Here is a 21,287-nt window from a genome sequence, read left to right on the forward strand (position 1 = left end):
ATTTTTTAAAAACTTTTAATGCTAGTGCTCTAATATATTTGCCTTTCACACACATTATATACGTTGGAAACATGAGTTGAACTCATGATAAGCTTTTGAAAGTGTGAGTTTAACTCATGTATTTAAATAGTGGCATATTTTTTGTAATTTAATTTCAAAATACAGTATTTTCATAAATTGTTTAAGACAGACAAATTTTTGCCAATTGTCTCGGGCCTTTTGAATTCCTTGTGCAGCTAAGACCTTGTTTCCTTCATTTTATCTTAGATGGGGATGAGTAAATTCTACATTTCTACCCTCGGAATTTTGTCTAGAACTTTAGTGCCGTAAAGTTTGTCTTTTAGTAATTGATTTATTGTTCTTTTAGTGAAAGGATATTAGTTTCCAAGAACAATTAATAATTAAAAAAAAAAAAATCTAGGATTTTTGGCTGATTGTTGATTTTAATGCTATATTGTTCTAGACCCTATTGGGTATGGGGTTTGTAGCAACTGAAATTATCTTGTGAGATGGTCTCACAATACCACTGGGACTGGGGGGTTGGTCTCATGAAGCCGTCTCCTAAGATACCACCTCGACAATGACAGCCTCCCAGGCTTGGTATGGTAATGGTGGAGACCCTTCTGTCAGAGGATAAAGCCCACCCATAATGCCAGTGCTTGGTATGGTGTAGAGGCCATATTGTAAGAGGAAAGTCATTCCATGCTTGCGCTCATTAATGAAGATGCGCCTATGCCAGGGAAAGCCCTTCCATGTTGGTTCCCAACAATGAAGATACCTATGCCAAATCGTGTCAGGTTCGAATAATGGTAAACTTACCCCTTGCCAAGCCGATGCAATATATAGAATCTATAAACAACCCTCCCTTTCTCAGTTGATGGGGAGTCACATCCCTTCCCATTTTAAGTAAACAAAACCTCCCTCTTTTCAATTCCACTAGTGATATTAACTGCAAGCATTGTTTTAAAGTTACCTTTATTATAGATGAGTTCTAAACCTGAAGATCCTCATGAAGTTACCTAAACATGATGCTACAGAAAAATGGAATATGTATGACTGTTGAACTTTGGATTACAAATTGTATTGTTTTTGCTTGATAGGGCTGCAAATTAGCAATGGCTAGATGCATTACCACTAAAGACAAAATGAACTCCTGAACTAGAAACTCAAATTGATATACAACAAGAGGAAAAAAAGAAAAAAAGAAAAAAGAATTGTTACTTCCAATTGATATAATCATCAATCCTTATTGGAAAAAAAATGTACCCAAAAAATATCTAAGTTGTCTTTGCGACTTGAGGCAGAGATTTGAGAAGGGACATTGATGGCCTCCGCACAGTGTGATTGAGTAGGATCATGAGTGTCAAAAGAGTTAAGGCCCCAGCCTGATGTGCAGTGCCAAGTGAAACAGGTACATATGACAGAAGTGTTGAGATCCCTAATGTAACCTGTAATTATTACAGAGTTAGCAACATGTTTAATACTCTGATTCTGAAAGAGCCTGTTACTATATAACATTAATCCCCCACATGGTCCTACTCGTGAAATAATGGATTTAGAAAACTAGGACTCTTTTATCCTTTTTTGGTAGAAAAAAGTAAACCATGACTAGATAAAAGAGACAAAAAAGTAAGAAAGGAAAATAGGCAAACAATTACCTGGAGAGCAGCCATGCCAATGGTGCTTCCAATCAAAGATTTAACTGCAGGGTGTATATCCAACTTCCTTGTTGACCACCATAAAGTACCAATTGAAATGAGGGTTGCAGTTGCAAGAATTCGGTGGTCAAGCTGCCAATAAAAATACACCATATTAAAAATTTTCCTTTGAATTATTAGATATTAATGAATGAAAATATAATTTCAAGTGTGCAGCTTTGAAAGCTTAAAGGAGCTTATTCAATATAAGATTCAGAAAAGAACAGCACTATTATTAATTTTATTAAATTCGCAAACAAGGCCATAATTTTGTGGCTTCAATACAGTCCATAAGAAAATCACTTCAGATATCAATGCAAAGTTATAAATACTGCCTTGTGGCCATTTTGGTTTGTTAGTGCTGGAACAAAATATTTTGGCTTCCGTTAATTTCAGAGTACCGTATATATAATACATGTATTTTCATAAACACAAAACCAGCATTTTGATAACTAAAAAATGTTCTAATTCACTCACAAAAGAATTATCATTTTTAATTTCAAATTCTATTTTAACATCAAAACATAAAAAATGATTCGCATATATGCAGGTTAACGACTGCTATACTGTGATTGAGCCTTACACTCAAAATACCGATATTGAATCATGTTGTCAACGAACACAGATGGCCAAGTTGATTGTACTATAATGTTGGCCAGAATTCACATATGTGCTGGTAAAGGAATGCTATAATGTGATTGAACCCTATGCTCAAAATACAGATATTGGATTACTTTGTCAACAAACACAGATAGCCAAGTTTTTGGCCAGTATTTTGAGCAAGACAGAATTGGTAGCCAGTAAAGAAAATTTTGGCCACCTGGCTGATACAAAATGATATAACTTTGGATCAATGTATTTTCTCCAAGAACTTATTCTCTCTCATGAAATTTCCTCAAACCTAAAATGTCTCCTCAAAGGATGATATTCAGGGAAAAAAAAAACTAAAGAAGAGGAGCAAAGGACGGTCCATTTTCTTCTCAATTCTTAATTATTCTTTATTTCAATCTTTCCCAATTTGAAGAGGCAACATGGCATTAGCACAGTTTCTCAAAAAAAAAAAAAAAAACATGGCATTAGCACATAGCAGTTGAAGCAACCATCCAGAAAACAACAAAATTCAAACTGTTAAAGAAGTTAAAATATAGTCTCAGCTGAGAATGAATACCTGCACAGTAGAGGTATTCTCAAAGAAATTTCGAATTAGTGGCTTCATGTCAAGGACATCTTCTGGTATCCATGTATCACCCATCTTTGGAAAAGTATTATAAGCATGACCCTGACAAATTTTGTACAAGAGATTGATCATAATTTGCGAATAAAGCAAATCATCTAGTAGTTCATCATGTAAGAAGAGAAGCAAGACAAGAATAAAACACATTTACGTACAGCATCATTTCCAGCAACAAATGCTCCAGAGACAGCAGTAATGGCAACAAGTATGCCAACAGGAAGGGCAAGTCTCTTTACTTTGGCTGCTCCACGAACCCAAGCTACTGATTCAGCAGGTGGCTCGGGCATAACAACAGAAAGAGCAGTCCAGAAAAGGCCACAGTAAATTGCAAATGCTGAGGTAAGATGAGCTGCAAGACGGTAAGGGCTTACCCTTGGCTGAGCATATTCAGATGCTGGCTCCTATTGAGAAAGAATATCTTTAGGAACTTTACAATTTTAAGAAATTTGTAAGCAAGCTGACAGAAATATTATGATATTCTAACCTCCAAACCACTTTTAACCATCCACCAGCCAATTAAACCCTGCCCAGCACCAAGGGCAAAAAGAGCAGAGAGTCTCAGTCCAAGTCCTAAGGTAATGTATCCCTTACGAAGGAAATATGAAAAAGGCAAAGCAAACATCACACCTAGTGCCCTTCCCCACATACGATGTGCATATTCCATCCAATATATAAATTTGAAGTCTTCAATACTCATCCCTTTGTTTATACTGCATGAGGTCCAAAACCAAGTAAATATCACTAAATCCAAAAGACTTACCAACCAAATTCTTAAAAAAAAAAAAAAAAAAAGGTCCAAAAGATTGTAACATTACTATATACACAGAAATTATCCAAGATAAAGATAGAACTACAGAGTGATATGATTATTGAACCTTAATCAACAATAAATAATCATCCTTTAGATCACAGTATCTTCTTATTTCTTTTCCCCATAAAATAGTAGTTAACAATGTACTGCAACTCTATAACCAAGCATTCAAAAGAGTCTGGAAGACTTTGACTACAAATTCTATATATAAAATTTTTGGGCCAAGGGGCGGGGGGGAAGGGGAGATTTTGAACTATTAACCAACATTTCGTGTAAGATGGTCTCAGCCAACTGTGCTACAATTGGGTTGAGCATATAAATACATAAATTCTAAGTGGAGCTAAAACAGTATAATGCTTACAAAAACATATATATAGATAATGTTGGTTGTGCTTGTAGTTACCGCTTATACTCAGGGGATTGCTTATATTTGTCAAACTCGCACAACCATTCCTCCTCGGATAGGGGAGGGAGGGAACCAGTAAATTTCCAATCGGTCATGGAAAGGCCAGAGCGTGTGAGTCTGGTAACACCACCAAGTAGCACCATACTGAACACCCATGCAGCAGACCCAAAAAGCCAAATCCCCACCATTTTGCGGGCACGGGAACCTCCATTTACTAGCACCAGCTTCAATCCCTCCTCATTCTTTGCCATGCCAATCCCTGCGGTGCTTGACATTTTTCTAAAGGACCCCACATAATCACCCTGCTCAAATTATATTTGCAAACATGTTTTATTATTATTTTTGGTATGGGATTTGATAGATCCAATCAAAAACTAATTTTTCCAAAAAGAATAACAACAACAACAACAACAGCAACAACAACAACAAAAGTTAAAGACCTTTGGCCAAGGTTTGAAGCATGATGTCCTCTTTGCAATTTGGGAAGCAAAGAATCTGAATCCAATGGGTTGCTCGGGCAAGACAGCAGACAACGTTGTTGTTGTCGTTGTTGTTGCTGTTTTCCTAAGATTGTATGTCCCCCCATTCGGAGCTTTGATCCTCTTCAGAAATGCCAACCTACTAAACATGTTTGGAAATATGTCTGTTCCTGACTCTTTTGAGGGTTTAGCAAGGTTTTTCTGCCACACAAAAAAAAAATATATATATATATATATATATTTAGAGCAAAAACCAAAATATAGTATCAACCCATAAACCATTTTTAGACCCTGATGTGTAAACTGATTATTATTATTATTATTATTATTTTTCTGATGACTAATACTGAGTTTTATTGATCAACAAAAGATAAAAATGAAGCCCAATGAATGAACTGAAATGAAATTTCTACTTACCTCACCAAAGCTGGATGGTCACGTGAATTTAAAAATGGGTTGAGAGAGAGAGAGAGAGAGAGAGAGAAAGAGTGTGTGTGTAGTTGGTGACTGAGAAGTGAGAGGAGAGAGTCCTGAGATGGTGGCTGAGCAGTGAGCAGCAAGGGGAGAGAGAGAGAGAGAGAGAGAGGTTTTAGAAATTTGGGTCCAAATGGTTTAGAAATGAGTTATTGGGCCGTTTGGTCCTATTGGTTGGGCTGGTGGGTTAAGGTAAGGAGAACTGGGTTGCCTTTCTCTACATTATAAATGAAAGAAAAATATTTCACTTTGATTTAATACTTGGCATGCATTAGGATATATAATTACTAGACTATTTTGTGCGTGCAATAACGCTATTTTTTTTTTTAATTTATTTGTTTTTTTTAGTATTATAATGGTTAAAAATGATACATAAATAATATATAAATAGTCGTGTTTATTTTTTTTTTAAAGAAAGAGGTAAAATAATGTGGAATAATGTTTTTTTTTAGAATAACGTGGAATAATGTTTAAAAATAAAATAGAGATAGTGTACTAAGTTTTAGATCGAATGGAAAATATAAAGGAAAAATTCTAAAACTTAGGAATAATAAATTACTTTTTTAACTAATTTGTGTTTTTTAATTTAAAATTATTTAACTAAAAGATAAGGGTATTTTAAAGAGTTTAAGAATTTGTGTGAGGGTATTTTAGTACAAAAAAGTTGAAAATCAAATAGGGAATCATGTTATTAATAGTATAGATTTTGTAATGTTCTATAATATATAATTTGATTTCTGAAATTTGTTCACTCCAAAAAGCAACAAATTTTCTAAGTATTTTTTTTTAATTTTTTTAAAATCTTTTTATCTCTATAAATATATCATTTTATTATTTTAGGAGTGTTTGATTGATATTAATCCTTTTAAGTGATTCACATTCTTCTAACTTCTATTATAATGTGTTATATATGCCTAATGTACAACTATACTTTATAAGTTTCAAATTTATTATTCAAAATTTTTACTCTTTTGAGATTATCAAGATAATTAAAACTCATCACAAAATTACAATTTTTTTTTAACGAAAATTAAAATGAAACCTTGTAGATTGTGTTTTGATATAAACTCAAATTTCTATTTCCAAAATAATTGAGAACCTTATCAACAATTTTCATTAATATCCACGGTAATTTAAGTACATCGATTTTGGGATCAAACAATAAATAATAATTTAATCGATGGAAATAACTCTATCTATGAGGAATTGCTGGAGTCAAGCAATATAATACTATAGATCTTTTACTATGGTGCAATTGGTGAAATAATGTAATCTACTACTGTGAACCAGAGAAATTCAAATTAATAATAATTTGGATCTGAATTTGAATTTTTTTTGCTTCCTATGTTCCTTTATTTGCTATGTTTTTTTATGTTTAGAAACACCAAGAAGTGGTAACCAATTGAACTATAAGGCTCTTGGCTCTCATCAAAACATGTTAGTTATTGTTATTATGATGATGATCACACAGCCATAAGCTTTAAGCAAAGCTGAAAACACCCCCTTTCTAATATATATATATATATATATTTGATGAATAAACAATGTGTAGGAGGGCGAACAACGTGACAGTCTTACTTGGATGTGACTATAGTAGCACTCTTATTGCGCAATTTTATTTTATGTTATTATAAATGCGGCCCAGTTGCAACATTGTGAAATAGAGTATATTCATAACTCAAATGTTCTGTTTGATTAGCTTTATGATTTGAAAGCTTTTGAAACTATCTAATGCCCCAACCATATTTCAAAAAAGTTATAAAATTATAAAGGAAAAAGGGAATTCCTGTATTATTCTGCCAAAAAAAAAAAAAAAAAAAACTCTCTTTATTTTAACGTACCCTTAAACCTGAATTGCTAACGCAAATTGGTAATATCAATACAATTACCATATCCTTGCTCTTTTTGTACACAAGCTATGCTCATTCATCAATAATACTACAATACTTAACAAAACATTCAATGTTAAAATTACAATGATACAAATTATAATTACAAAGTTACATAGTTTGATCCAACAATACTCTACTCGCACTTGATTGCACTCTATAATTTGAATTAACTATTTCCTCAAACTACAAATAAATATCTCTAATTGAAACATAATGCTTGCTTATTATTCAATTCAATTTGATTACTTGAAGAAAGTTCCTATGAATGCTATCAGTAACATAACCAAAATTCTTCTATGTCCATCAGATAAAGAAGATGCACCAGAGAAGTTGACTCTCTGAGCCTGATCACTGCCAAAGAGAGAAACAAATGAAATTATTAGTAAGGTGTTTGGAATAGAAGGGATATAAAAAATTCATTGACACAACTTTTTGTAAATAGTATGTGCCTAAAACAATATCTAGAAGAGTTATACAATAAGAGCAATGCTTGGGACAACATTTTTCACAATCTTTTTAACAACATGCTAAGATGGAAAATTGTGATTGCTGCAACGTCACTTTCAAAAGAGCCCACCATTGACACTACTATTATGCAATGATCATAAGTCACATCAATAGTTACGAAAATGTTGAATCCCTAGACAATAAAATAATAATAACCACTTTTCAGCATAAATTATTACAAAAGCAAGGATAAACCTGATAATTTTTATTTATTTTGATTTACACTTCCTAAATATAGTAAATTTACCAAATTGACAAAGTTTAGTTGGGTTTCTGATGTCTTACGTTTGTAAGGATGAAAGTAAGCCACAATATATTGCATTGCCAGGTAACGGAGCCTCATCGGTGTCATTCTCAGTGTTTAAAACATTCAAATAAACTTCTTGCCCCAGATACCAAGAGTCAAGATTCTCCGCACGAAGGTTCCAGTTACCAGCATTGTCAAGAGAAACTAAAATGGCTGTCCAAGCTCCAGGAAAGACCTGTAAGTGAGAAATAAGTGGTTATCAATACAACCTCTCTTTCTCTCGCTCTCTCCCTCCCTTTGGGATCTTTTTGTTTTTTTAGCTAATTATCAAAAAAGAATTCAACCTAAATATGTAGTAGTATAATTTTATTTTTCAATCTGTGTGCATGTACATCTGTGTGCAAGTACTTTAATAACAACCTATAAGAAAGTGATTAAAAAGCTTGAGCGATTAGGCCTCAAAGCACCTAAAGCCCCCAATCAAAGGATGGATGGTGCAATGGAGAGAGAGAGAGATAATGCAAGCTCTGCTGGTCAAACTAGATCATTTAAATAAGATGAATGAAGATGGCTATTTTGAGGGCCTCAAAGCTGATCTTTGCGAGCCATGTCTTTTTTTTTTTCTTTCTTTCTTTTAGGTGTGTTTTTTTTTCTCCTATCTTTTGGCCATCCCTGGTACACAAATAGACTTCTTACGTTCTTAGTTTACTTCTTAAATGTGGAACAGAATTTCTTCAAGATATTAAATTGGCTACAACCAATTATGACTCTGATATGAATTGTTGCCTCCAAATTTTAATTTTTTTTTTCAAGTTGCAGCATATAGTATCTACTTGTTTTCCATTTCTAATTATGTCTACACATCCATGACATGTCATAAATGAAAAGGTTGAAGAGAGTCTAGAAGCCACCGAATAGATATAAAGGGGTGTTGAACATCTTTTGGTAATTAATCCAGCCACTGATCTTTACTTGAACATGGGAAATAAACTAATAATTTTTCACTGCTCACTACCTGACATCTATCTTCATGTGTCAAATCAATTATTTTGATTTAAAAATTGTTTCATTAGAATATTAGCATCATATATGCTGTTTCTTTCCATTATCTATGATGTATGTTTTCCAAAGGACTTCTAAACGGATTTCTTCCGGCCATTAGATTCTAGTACGCAACCTTATTGATATCTTACTACTGTTTACATGGAATATGCTTAAACATCACTACTGAAATGTAAATGCAACTAGCACCTACTTCACAGTAGAAGGTAAGGGGTTCATTTTATAGATTTTAAGGAAAGCTCTTCCCAGTCCCAGATATTAAATCCCCATGCAATGCATTTCATTTTGACAACATGGCTAGTAAAGGTTCCCAATACAGTGAGAGGCTGAACGCATCACAAAATCCACAATCCCTTAGAGATTCTAATACCCCTTGGCTTTTAAGATTACCTTTAGTTTTCTTTTTCATAAAACCGATATTGATATGCCTTTCTTGTTATTGCATATCCCATTCCTACTAGCTTTCCAATGCAAAAATTGCTTAACCAAATGATTCATACAAAAGCATTTTGGGTGAAGATTATAGACAGGAGTACCTGCGTAGTGCAGCGAGCAACACCATCCCATTTGTTATAAGTTACTCTGCTATTCTCTGTCCACACTCCGAAATCCATACTACAGTGCAAATGGGAAATTATCCAAATTAATTTTTGAATTTGATAAATTAGAAATAGTATGATGACAATATCAAAGCTGATAGCTCACCCCACAACAAAGAATGCAAAGCCATCCAGGTGGTAGCTCTGGACAGTTGTATCATTGTTTTGAAAGATAATTTCCATAAAACCTCTGTAAGTACCATTAATTAGAGATGTATCAATTTTGGGAGGTCTGTTCATCAATTTATTTGGGAAATCTAGCTTGTACACCCCTGGAATGTTGAACTGCTGGGCAAGCATTAGGGGTGTTGAAGGTGGTAAGTACGAAATACCATTGAGGGTAGTCCGCCACTTCCCATCTATAAGCTCTGGCGGTCTATTGAGGATCACATATACATCTGTGACAGTAATTTGACCATATTTGAAAGATCCCTGTGGGTTTGGGCGAGCAGCACCAGCAGAGACATTCCATCTGAAAAATGCACCACCATGACCGAAAATGTGAAATAGTCAGCCCTGCATCCATGAGTATTTTAAAAGAACAACAATGATGCAAATATGACTACAAGGAGAACAAACGAGATACAAAAGGACAAAAGAATGTCCTTCATCGATTTCTGATGTAGTTTTGTTTGCTTCTCTCCAAATGAAATTGCTTATTTTAAGAAGTTGAAAAGATAAATTTATCCCATATCATAAAACTAATCAATATTCAGGCGAGGGACGAACCCATCTTTTAAACCACTCACATTTGTACATTGGAAATGTTACTCATTAATCTTACACTAAGAATCTACAAGGAGCTCTATAATATGTCCGTTTAGGATATTTCTTTTATTAACCAAAAAAAAGAGATATACTTAGCTACAACCTTATGGATCTTGCTTGATTCATTGAGAAATAAGGGTCGTTTTCATTAGGAAGATCAGGAAGAGGACCTGAAGCAGGTCCTTGAGAATTGGAGTAGTGCAAGATGGCAACTCCAGTAGCACTGCCCCAAGCAGATGAATTGACAAACCGAGGACTCGCAACAATGTAGTAATCACTGCTAGCATTTTGATCCATTGTGACCAAGAATGAGTATGACTGGCCCACATGAACATCCATGTTTGTGTAGTTCTGCTGAACTGTGTAAGATCCTTCAGTCTCCACAAGAAGTAAGTTATGATTTTGTATCCTGAAATTCAAGCTGGTTGAAATACCAACATTGTGCACCCGAAGACGATATGTTTTTCCTGCAGCAAATAAAATTACCAACATTTGGCTATCATTAACTAAAACAAAAAGAAACTGCATGTCTTTCATAGTCATGCATGTACAAGTCACCATATGTGGGTTGATTAAGTACAACATATCACAGTCACAATATTCCTGGGAAGAAAACCTACAAGAGTTTGTTTAGAACGAATATGAAAGAAGCCCCTGCAGGTCTGAACAGAATTCGAACCAAAAATGTATACACTGAAATGAAAGGGATATAAACCATATCAGCATAGAGCACCTCACCAACTTCTTTTGGGCATACATGAACCTTTCATAAAAACGGGACCTTTTCACATTCTGTTTTCATTATATTTGAAGGCACAAAAATCCCCTAGGAGGGGTAGCACTGCCTTCTAGAAAGAATTTAGAAATGAAACCCATCTCCTAGAATGAGGCCAAATATATAATGGTGGGTGATGCACCTAAAATAACATCCTGCAATTACATTGTATAGCAGGGACAATACGGGGCCCAGATGATCCAAAATAAGAAGATAATAATTTTTATTTTTTTATACTATTTTTGTTTTATTCATCAAGGGGTTTATCAGATGGTTAAGGGATTATTAGAAAGTCCAGAATCAATTGTATAATAAAAATACAAACAAGGAGTATATAAATATTTAGTGTTTTGAGTGACAAAACTGGAGTTTGAATAAACTTTTCCTGATTTCTTCAAAAGCTTTGGTTGCCAAACTCATCCATGCAAACCGTCCTTTCTTCATACAAGCTGTAACCAGAGCCATAATAGTGCAAAATCACAAATCAATCTCCAATAGAGCAAGGCCTGCTAATGAAAACTGACATTTTCTGGATCTGCTTCATCGCCATGAGAGGAAACAACAAATCAAGAGAAAATACACTTTCTCCAAATTGATGCAGGAATTCTCTTCACACAAAACTCATCAATTATTGAAAGTGAATAATATGTTCTTCCTTAGCCTGACTATATATAAGAACATCATTCAAGTAAATGACAAGAAATTGAACAGTAAATGTGCTATGTACATTGGTAAGACCGACTGGCACGACCAGCCATTCACAAAGCTCATCCAGTATTTTAAAGTGATCTTCCACTCATCCCTAACTCTGAATCTGATTTGATGATATCCACTAAGGATCAATCTTCCAGAAGGCATTAACTCTGGTTAACATATTCTCAAGTCATGGAATAGGGAATTGATATTTGATGGTGATTGGTTGATTGCTAGGCTAGCTTTGCACATTCTCCTGCAACCATCCTTTTTAAGAGTTAGCAGGGACTGAAGGACTTAGGCTTTCCCCTTATAAACCTTTCTTTAATAATTCATTTACATGACTCCTAAGTTCAGCATATTTAACAAGATTCATATACTAGGCTGGTAAATTTGGTAGAGAAGACCCTGGAACCAGATCTATAGCATGTTGCACATCTCATAAAGGTAGCAATTCATTGGAATTGGGAAAAAGTGGACAGCAACTCCTGCAATTCTGTCGGTACCTCTGTTGGCTGTTGTTGATCTAGTTGTCGCAATTTCACATCAAAACATAAATAACCTTTCTTTCCTTGATGGCTACTTCAAATTATTTTCACCAAGGAAGTGAGAGGCTTTTTTTGTTTTAGTGGCTATTATGCTTCCATTCTCCCTATTATTGTCTCTTCAACAGGGAGGAAGTATAACACAATTACAAGAATGGCTTAAGCTAATACAAGATTAACAAGCCGATTATAATATAAACACTAATGCTTAAGCTAATACAAGAATAACAAGCCAATTAAAAATGTTTGCCTTTCATTCTCTGTCACTATACAAGACACTAAACAGAGAGCTCATATCACCCTTCTTAATATATTGCGCAACTGTCAAACTCCCTTGCCAAAGTGTCATAAGGTCATCATAAAGACGATCTTGATAATCCGATGGCAAATATCTCTTTCAACTTTAACCTCATCTCCTCCCAATCAATAATTGGAGGCTGCCTCACTCATTGAAGTTGCTTTTCTGTATCTCTCCACCATACTTTAGAATACTCTTTCATCTTCGCAAACTTTCATAATCTTTGGTTATCTCATACCAATCAATCCGTCATGGCAGCAATCTAATTGATAGAAACTAGATGGTAAGTCTTCCACTCAAATCCAGGTGCCTCTACCTGTGCCTTCTTAGTAATATCTCCCATCAAATCTTGACACTAAAATTTATCTGGAACTGCCACACCACATGCCATGCCCTGTAATAAAACTGGTAGGAATAATCTATCATTTATAGGCTAAAGATTGAGCCTAATTGGTGAATGTTGGTTTTGATCCATTCGGTGCTCACTGTTGGTATTGTTGGTAGCATCTTCATTTGTTATTATTCCTAGTTGTACTATCCCTTTGAATCTCAACACCACGGTTGACAGTTTTTTGCATATATTGAGTCTCCCAACTAGTCATTTGGTATCTGACTTGGGAAAATTCTCACAAGCAAATCATCCTGCTGATTCTCAGCAACTCTTCCCATAGACACTTCCATTATGCATAGGTATGGTGAAAATCTAGGCTCTGATACTGATTTATGTAGGATGTTGAAAACCTATGTGTTTATACCAATTCATTTAGGATGTCAAGGGAAGATTCTAAGTTTAGGTAATTAAGGTTAGGGTTTGTAAAAGATTCAGAAATTGGTGAATTAGTACGGGAATTGAAGGTCACAGATTTGGTTACATTTGTTAGCAAATCATAAACATAGGAGGAAAATCAGGAACTAACTACTAGTATCACACATACAGCTTCATAAGAATCAATTTGTAATGAATCTGCCTGGCTTAAGGGAAATGAATGAGAACGAATGGAATTTAACTTAATTCGAAGTAGTCACCCTTCAAGAAAAAGAGAAAAAGGAGAGAATTTAAGATAGAAAAGTAAGAAAGTTGTGTCTTTATTCTTTGATGATGAAATGCTATGGATTATAAGTATTTATACATGTTACTTGCAAAGCTTATTGGCCAAATTAACCAACTAACAACTTGTAACTGATTTGGCTCCACTTCTTGGCCTTTGTTGTAATAATCTGAACTAACTTGATTCCACTTGCAATCTGTCAACTAATTAACTAATTTGACGCTTCTTGATTCTTTACAAGGATTACTATGTGATAACATGAATTACAGCAGCACACCAATAGTACAGGTGTAATTCATTATCATATATTTCCCAATTCATCCTTCGGAAACCACACTTCTAGAGAGAGAGGGAGAGAGAGAAAGCATCATAACTTCAAGGGTTTGAAAGAAATCAAAACTTGCTGTAAAAATTCTGACTATATATAAATGATAATAAGTCCCATTACAAACCTCATACAAGTCTCTCAAATAGCCCTAATAACTCTCACTCTTGACCCTTGAAACAAGCAATTCTGTTTTCTGTGCCACAAATAACTGCTAAAAAAAGTAGAAGAAAAGAACCTATAGGCATTGCTACTTAGACCCAAATAATTAAAAATCTAGGCCATGTTTGGTAACTGTTTTAAAAACAGTTCTTTTTTTTTTTTTTTTTTTTTTTTTTGAGGAGAAAAAAAAAGTTCTTTTAGTTTTATACACTAGACTATTTTCCATTAAAAAATGGCAACCTGTTCCTAAAGAATTGATTTTCAAGAAAAAATACCTGACAATGGCCAGTCTTAAAAAATATAAAAAAAGATGTTCTCCATTTTCTGGTTTTGGAGAAAGTCAAAACACAGAAAAACCATTAATAAGTGCATAGTAACCATCTACAAAAGAGGTGTCTTTTTTTTTTTTTCTTTTCTAAATGAGTTTCATTTTCATTTCTCTCCATCCCTCACTCCTTCCTAGTTCCCCAAGCCCCAATCCCCAATTCCTCCCCTCTCTAATACACTTTACTCCAAATCTCATCCCCTCTTCATCGAGCCTTTAAGCTTCACTCCACTGTCAGCATCACCTCACTATACTCTCCTCACCTGAACCTCACCCAAATTTTGAAATCAAAATCCCTAACCCTTGGTATAGTGGTGAGTTTGGCCTTGGAGCTGTGTTGGGCAAAGGGGTGGACTTGATGGTATTTGCCGGCAGATGGATGCTGTTACTGGTTTTGTGAGTCTAGTTGTGAGTTTTTTTACTAGGCAGTTTTCAGTGTGGGTTTTGATGTGGTGGTCGGTTTGGGTCGTCTAGGTGGTGTTCTTGCAAAGACGGTTGCTGCTGTTGGTCTTGTGGGTTTCCGTGTACTTTTGTTGGTTTTGCTATGGTGGTGGTGGGTTTAGGTGGGGTTCAATGTTGGACAAATGGGTGGCATAGGCAGTGCTCTTGTGGGTTTTCAGTGTGTGTTTCAAGGCTCTTATGTTGTGCTTTTCCTGAAGATTTCAAGACATATTCAGTAGAGCAATAGACAACCATCTTCATTTGGCACTGGCTTTTTTAGTTGCAGTTATTGAAAAACTTCTCAAGATGGCTGGAAGGGCCTATGAAACCCCTGAACTCAATTAACCTTAGCTAAAGTTATTGGTATTAGCTCCTTATTAACCAACAAAAAAAAAAAAAAACATTAATACTAGCTTAAAATTAACTAGAACGAGAAGATTCATAATTTTCATGGGTTTAATAATTCAAGATTTACAGAAATTGTATTTTATACGCTAATACCAATGCACAAATTCCAAGTATCAAATATTTAACTTGGGAGGTGATTTAGGTAAGGTGGTTTGGGTTTTATGAAGGTCAGACAAGTAGGAGATATGGTGGCTAAGATTAGGAAGGTGGTGGGGGATGCAGAAATTGCGGACCACTGAAATTAGGGTCTTCAATGCAGCTTAACAAATTGTTTGTGTTTTATAAAGAATTACTTTTTAGTTACAACTTTCAAAACACATTTTCAATGGAAAACAACAGAACATTTTTTATAAAAATTAGTTCATTTGAGCAAGTTAATGGTGTTTAAAGAGAAGGGACAACAAACTAAGTATAACATATACATTGCAGAAATTCACCTGGTTCAACATTTATTTTCAGGTAAGTAATACCATCTGGAGCAACTGCCCCATCAAAGCGATAGGGACCCAATCCATTAATGAGGATACCATCAGGAACTCCAAGGTTGATTCCTTTTTCAACATCCTGCCTTAGTTCCTGTTTCCCAATAAGCATTGGTCAATAGCTAGGAAACCTAAAAAAGTAACTAGTATTAACCAGTCACCAGAGTCAATAAGCAAAACAAAATTTACACTGACCTTATGACTCTTAGAATACCAGTCACTAATGAAGATTGTAATATCTCCATCTGGCATCCCGAAGGGTACTGGAATCACTTCTCTGTTGTTTATGATGATTCCCCATATCCACCCGCAGCTCTTTGGAAGCTAAGGGACGGGAAGTAAAAGAAACTCCCTATCTGATCTTTGACCTGAAACTGATATGTCCAATTCCAACCAGCAGGAATGGGACAATTTGTACCTAAAACACCATCTTGCCAAGAGTTCTTCCTATGTTGTATACCATTCCTGCATTAAAATAGACAACATTAACACTAATAAAATCACTACCTGCTATTTTTCTTATTCTTGCTGTAAAAAATATATATACCATGTGAGAAGAAATGGCTCATCAAGGCCATTTTTGACATTGACAACAACATTCCAATTTGTAGTAACATTGAGAATTGGTCCTGGAAATTGCCCATTGATCCCAATTACCTGAAATTATTAGCACAAATGAATTTGCATGAGATATTGTGGGTCCACCCACCCGTGAGGTTTGGGGGAGGGAAACAGCTAAGACATTTGAGCACTTTGTGGTATATAAATCACCAACGTATAGATAGTTAAATACTGAAATAAATAAATGTACAATATCAAAGAAGAAAAGACAAACAAAGACACTCCACTCCAAAATCTAGGATCAATATGGGAAATAAACAAGGAGTTAAAAAACAAAAGGTTGACCATGCCTAAGTGCTTGGCAGGTAAACCTCATCTTGTATATAGCTCAACCATTCATGACTCATGCATCGTGCAAAACAGTGTTAGAGTCTCTTAGAAGATCCCATATAAGGTGTCCCTATTCTAGAAGATCCCATTGATGAGTTGTCTCTACCAGCTGTTGCTATCAGAATATTCCTCATGATATTTGTATATGCTTCTCCTATATATACGGAATGGATGAAGTGAGTGCAAAAATATGGAAACCAGCTCCTCGTCCTTAAATCTCTATTCTTATTTCTATTGACAAATAGGAAGGATATATGGCCAAAGATTAACTGTCATATTAACAGATATGAAGAAGCAGAAGTCACATTAACACAAATTAATAGGAATCAAACATTGATGGGTAGGCAAAGAATAAATCTCTATGAGTGACATATAAATATAGTGCAAATCATATGGCAGGAAGACTATAACCAAACAAAGGTGTCCCTCAATCTCCAGATGGAGAAGAACATTTTGGAGATATTTACATTGTGGAAATGGAAGTGATCTATCATCACAAGTATAATTGTCTGATTTTATTATTCAATGAACTACTATGGGACTTTCCACATCTAATAGCACAAACTGTAGAATGGAATGAGTAATATGAGCTTGACATGGGAAAAGCAATAATGTAAAATCTTTAATACAAGAAGGTTCAAGGATTCAGAAGAATTAAAAAAGTCAACAGCTAAATGCTTCATCATTTGATTACTGAGAGATAGGGACTCCATTACTGCAGTCAATATTTTGCATCTAAGCCTACTAAGTGACCCACACAGCACATAACTGTTTCAAGATGAAACTAGTTCAAAACTCATTCTGTCAGTATGAAGTTCGTCTCATCTATATTGTACCTAACTCACGAAACATGTCATTCACGGATTTCTAAAGAAAAATATTACTTGCTTCAATTTAAGAGTCTGGGCGGCTGTGATAAATAGAAATAGTAAACAATAATATAGGACTAATTGTACGGTAACTCACAAAACATGTGGATGATAGATTGTTAAAGTAAAATTGTTATTTGCTTCAGGAGCCAGCAATGAAGAGCAACAATCAACAATGAAATTACAAATAATGAATAATACAAGAGAAAGTTTGAACGCATTATTTTTCTGATTTGAAGTTACATACACCCCTAGTGGGTCTTGAACCCACAACCTCATCCTCCATGTTACTCTTACAAGGTAAGTTTGAATGCATTGTTAAATGCACACCTGCATCACATGCCACACAACACAATTAAGCCTGAATGCACATTGGGCACTAATGAGACATCTTTTCCCCTATGAAGCACGGGTGCGTTTCCGGATTCGGGTGCGGGTGCGGGACTCGGCAATTTTTAAAAAAGTAGGGTGCAGGTGCGGCGGGGTGTAGCGATTAAAAAATGATTAAAAATATTTTTATTTATATTTTCTATATATTACTAAGCATACTTTTTCGTATAATTGTAAGTATATATCAAATAATACAAAGTATTTAGTCATTACATAAAAAGGTTTATAACAAATCATTGTTCATAACAAGACTTAACAGAGTATATATATATATATATATTATTTCTACAAAAAAAAAAAATATATATATATATATATATATATTATTCTCTCTTTAATCATTCCACTCTAAAACCGGCCTCACCTACCAATTCTTTTATTTCTCTATCTTCTCTTTCTTACGTATTCCCTTATCTTCCTTTTTGTCCTATCTCTACCAAATCCCAATATTCCCACACCCCAATTCCCAAATCCCATCTCAGCCATGTATTCAAAATTTTCTTTGAAGTTCCCTTCTTCATTTTAGCTTTTTAGTTCTCTAAACAGTCTAGACTCTCTCTTCTTCCTGATAGTAGCTCTCCTGTTATAGTCAACTCCAAAGAGTGCCTCTACTTGTGCTACAGAATTCTCTTCAAGAAACGCTTGAGCTAATCTCTTTTCCAGAAACTTTCAGAGACAAGGATAAAGCTAAAGGAGAGACAGTGGCTTTGAAAAAAAAAAAAAAAAAACGACGAGTTGGCGCGTTAGCCGCCAGTCCGGTGCGGGTGCAGCAGCCCTGGAGCCGCACCCGTGCTTTCTAGCTTTTCCCCCTAACTAAAGTGAGGTCACAACAGTTCAAAGTAAGAGTGTGGCATGGAACAGTGGTAATTATTGCTGTTGCAATGAAAAGCCATCGAAAATTTTAAGGTGGAACGGTAGAAACAAATCTTACATGGCTGCAGGCACCCCATGGCCACCTCTCCACTATAACATCATTTTGTCTTAATCACAGGCAAACTGGCAATATTGAAAAATATGAGGTGGCCGATGATATAACTTAACTTATATGCTTCCAATCTGATTATGACGTTATATTTTTAGCAAGATGGATAAATATGATAATCAGTAGTATGAACAAAAACACATACATGTTAAAGAAAAGTAATTTCTGAAGTAACACAGACAACATAACAGCAGCCAACAGCAGCCTTTTGGTATCAAAGGATTTATTAACTCATTGGATTATACAGGCACAAATGAAGTACCGCCTAATGTGCTGAGTGATTAAAACATGCCAATCAAATTGCAAGGGAAAATTCTACAAAAAGGAATTAAGAATAATAATGCTTGAAGGCACAATATCTTTGGTAGTCAAACAATGACACGGTTCAAAAACTAATGTTGATACAGTTAGATCATTGACAAGAAACAATAGAAATACAAGACTGAAAAACAAAAAGGAAGTCCATGAATTCTAGAGAAAATATAAGTTACAGAACAAGACAAAGGAAAGTTTGTTGAGACAATTTGGGCACATGTATCAATAATTAACAATTGCAATATTGGAGAAGCAGTCATGTTTCGTATTAGATATGCTATAAGGACTTATTGTACTCTGGTAGTGAAAAGGACTTATTGTTTGTGAGATATCACCACAAAAAGCTGTTTGACAAAAAAGGATTTGTTAAGATGAACTTTAATAACAAGGACAACAGCTTGTTTATGAAATAAATTATGAGCAAAATTTTGGGATTAGATGAACACAATATAAGACTAGACGTGCTTCAAGATTTAGTTTTGCATTGACATGTTTACCATGGATGAAATGAGAATCCTAAGAAATGGCAAGACATGAACAAACAAAATTAACCACAAAAATTACACCTAAGAAGATAAGAGGCCAACCCAACTAGAGACAAGTCGAGAAAACTATGTCAGCTCAGTTTAGCCATGTGAAATGAAAGTCACAGGACTGCGCTTGTATGATAGGGGCATATAATGTGTACACACACACACACAAAGGTGCATCAAAGTGCTGAGAGTGGACATGTTGCCTTGCCTTACAATTTAATCCAAACAAAGAAATTGTCCATAAAAAGCTATTTGTCAATCAAGATTGTGTGTAAACACTACAGATTTAAAGACTTGGGCATAGTTAAGTTTATTAATATTTATATATATATATATATATTTATATACATTAAAAGTAAACTGGGTCATGTAAATATATTTTCTAACTTTCGGCGTAACTTTTTTGATAATTCAATTGTTACAACAAGTGGGGGAGGAAATTTGAAACCTTGTTCTCCTCATCAAGGAGACCAGTCAATGCCACTAAGTTACAAGCCTTTTGGCAACTTCTAGCATCACTGAATTAATAATGTGAGAAATTCTAAAACTGAATAGCTGCTAAAAACAATAGAATTATGAAATTCACTTCTTCCTAGAACAGGAAACTTCTCTTTATATTAAAATATGTCACACTATTAGTAAATCAACCTGGTATATTAATTAAGTAGTTTCCATCAACTTACGAGATTCACACATGGGGGGACTTGTTTAAGTTAAAAATAGCTAAAATCATATATTTACTACACAGTAAGCAACTAATATCCAATAAACAAATCACATGAGCTATACCCAAAAAGTTAAAAACTTGAAATATCACTAAAAATAAGCAGTGCCCATTTTCTTCCAAAGGATAAGGGTGACAAAAGTTGGAGAATTGCAGAGAATTGAGGTGAAAAGTAAGAACCTTTTGTTTAACACCAAGTGGGGAGGCAGTGAGGTAAGAGACAGTCCAATCATAGAACACAAAAGGGTCGCTTGCCAAAGCAGCAGTTGAGAAGCAGAAGAGAAGGATAAAAAGGAACGAGGATGAAGAAGTTGGCATTGGATTTAACTTCAACGCTGAGTGTCTCTTTCTGGGTATCTTTTCTCTACTTTACACAGAGAGAGAGAGAGAGAGAGAGAGAGAGAGAGTTGGGTTTGTGAAGTTTAATTTGGTAGTGACTGTAACGGATAGCAAGCAAACATGGCAGTGAGAAAGCACATAGTCACACAGACACTCACGTGGGTGTGAGAGTGGAAACAGCTCGAGCATCAGAGGTGCCTGATGATGTTCTGTTTTTGGGTCCCATTTGTTGACGTTTCGAAAATAATTTTGAGCTAAAGGCACAGTTATTTTGCACTACTTTCCATATCAGAAATCACGGTGTGGGCCATTAAAGTGTAATGCGTAACGGCAAAGTGTGGAGAATTTGGTGGTAGCAACTAGCAAGCCTTTTTGACCAATTGCTTTCGTCGGTACCGATTGCTTTTGTTTTCTTTTTTTAAATAAAATTAGAATTTATGGGGTTACGGGCCAAACGCTATCTAATTCAATTCAGTTGCTTATATTTAGCGCGGTAGTCGCTTTA

The 21,287-nt window shown here is 34.9% G+C and overlaps 2 protein-coding genes across 2 annotated transcripts; both read right to left on the minus strand.

The window, feature by feature from the left end:
• Nucleotides 1-1,032: 1,032 nt before the first annotated feature.
• Nucleotides 1,033-5,213, minus strand: LOC112015394 (heme A synthase COX15). Its single transcript, XM_024047800.2, has 8 exons — nucleotides 5,045-5,213; nucleotides 4,589-4,828; nucleotides 4,146-4,450; nucleotides 3,416-3,641; nucleotides 3,087-3,332; nucleotides 2,866-2,976; nucleotides 1,659-1,790; nucleotides 1,033-1,448 (listed from the first exon to the last, which is right to left on the minus strand). Exons 2-8 carry the CDS (start codon nucleotides 4,775-4,777, stop codon nucleotides 1,278-1,280), a joined length of 1,380 nt encoding a protein of 459 aa, XP_023903568.1. The 5' UTR covers nucleotides 4,778-4,828; nucleotides 5,045-5,213; the 3' UTR covers nucleotides 1,033-1,277.
• A 1,697-nt stretch (nucleotides 5,214-6,910) lies between these two features.
• Nucleotides 6,911-20,992, minus strand: LOC112015391 (monocopper oxidase-like protein SKU5). The gene is given in 10 exon segments (XM_024047797.2): nucleotides 6,911-7,344; nucleotides 7,786-7,982; nucleotides 9,346-9,424; nucleotides 9,515-9,880; nucleotides 10,280-10,643; nucleotides 15,635-15,773; nucleotides 15,875-15,978; nucleotides 15,981-16,144; nucleotides 16,227-16,336; nucleotides 20,624-20,992. Coding segments are annotated over 10 exon segments (1,770 nt in total). The 5' UTR covers nucleotides 20,762-20,992; the 3' UTR covers nucleotides 6,911-7,235.
• Nucleotides 20,993-21,287: the final 295 nt, after the last annotated feature.

This window comes from Quercus suber, unplaced genomic scaffold (genome assembly GCF_002906115.3).
Source record: "Quercus suber isolate HL8 unplaced genomic scaffold, Cork oak 2.0 scaffold_292, whole genome shotgun sequence".
Lineage (NCBI taxonomy): Eukaryota > Viridiplantae > Streptophyta > Magnoliopsida > Fagales > Fagaceae > Quercus > Quercus suber.

Coding starts and splice junctions, on each gene's coding strand:
- LOC112015394 (XM_024047800.2), bottom strand. CDS start 4,777: ATGTTTAGTAGGTTGGCATTTCTGAAGAGGATCAAAGCTCCGAATGGG. Junction 3,333..3,415: donor TGGTTAAAAGTGGTTTGGAG/GTTAGAATATCA, acceptor CTTTCTCAATAG/GAGCCAGCATCTGAATATGC. Junction 1,791..2,865: donor AGAATACCTCTACTGTGCAG/GTATTCATTCTC, acceptor TTTTATTGGCAG/CTTGACCACCGAATTCTTGC.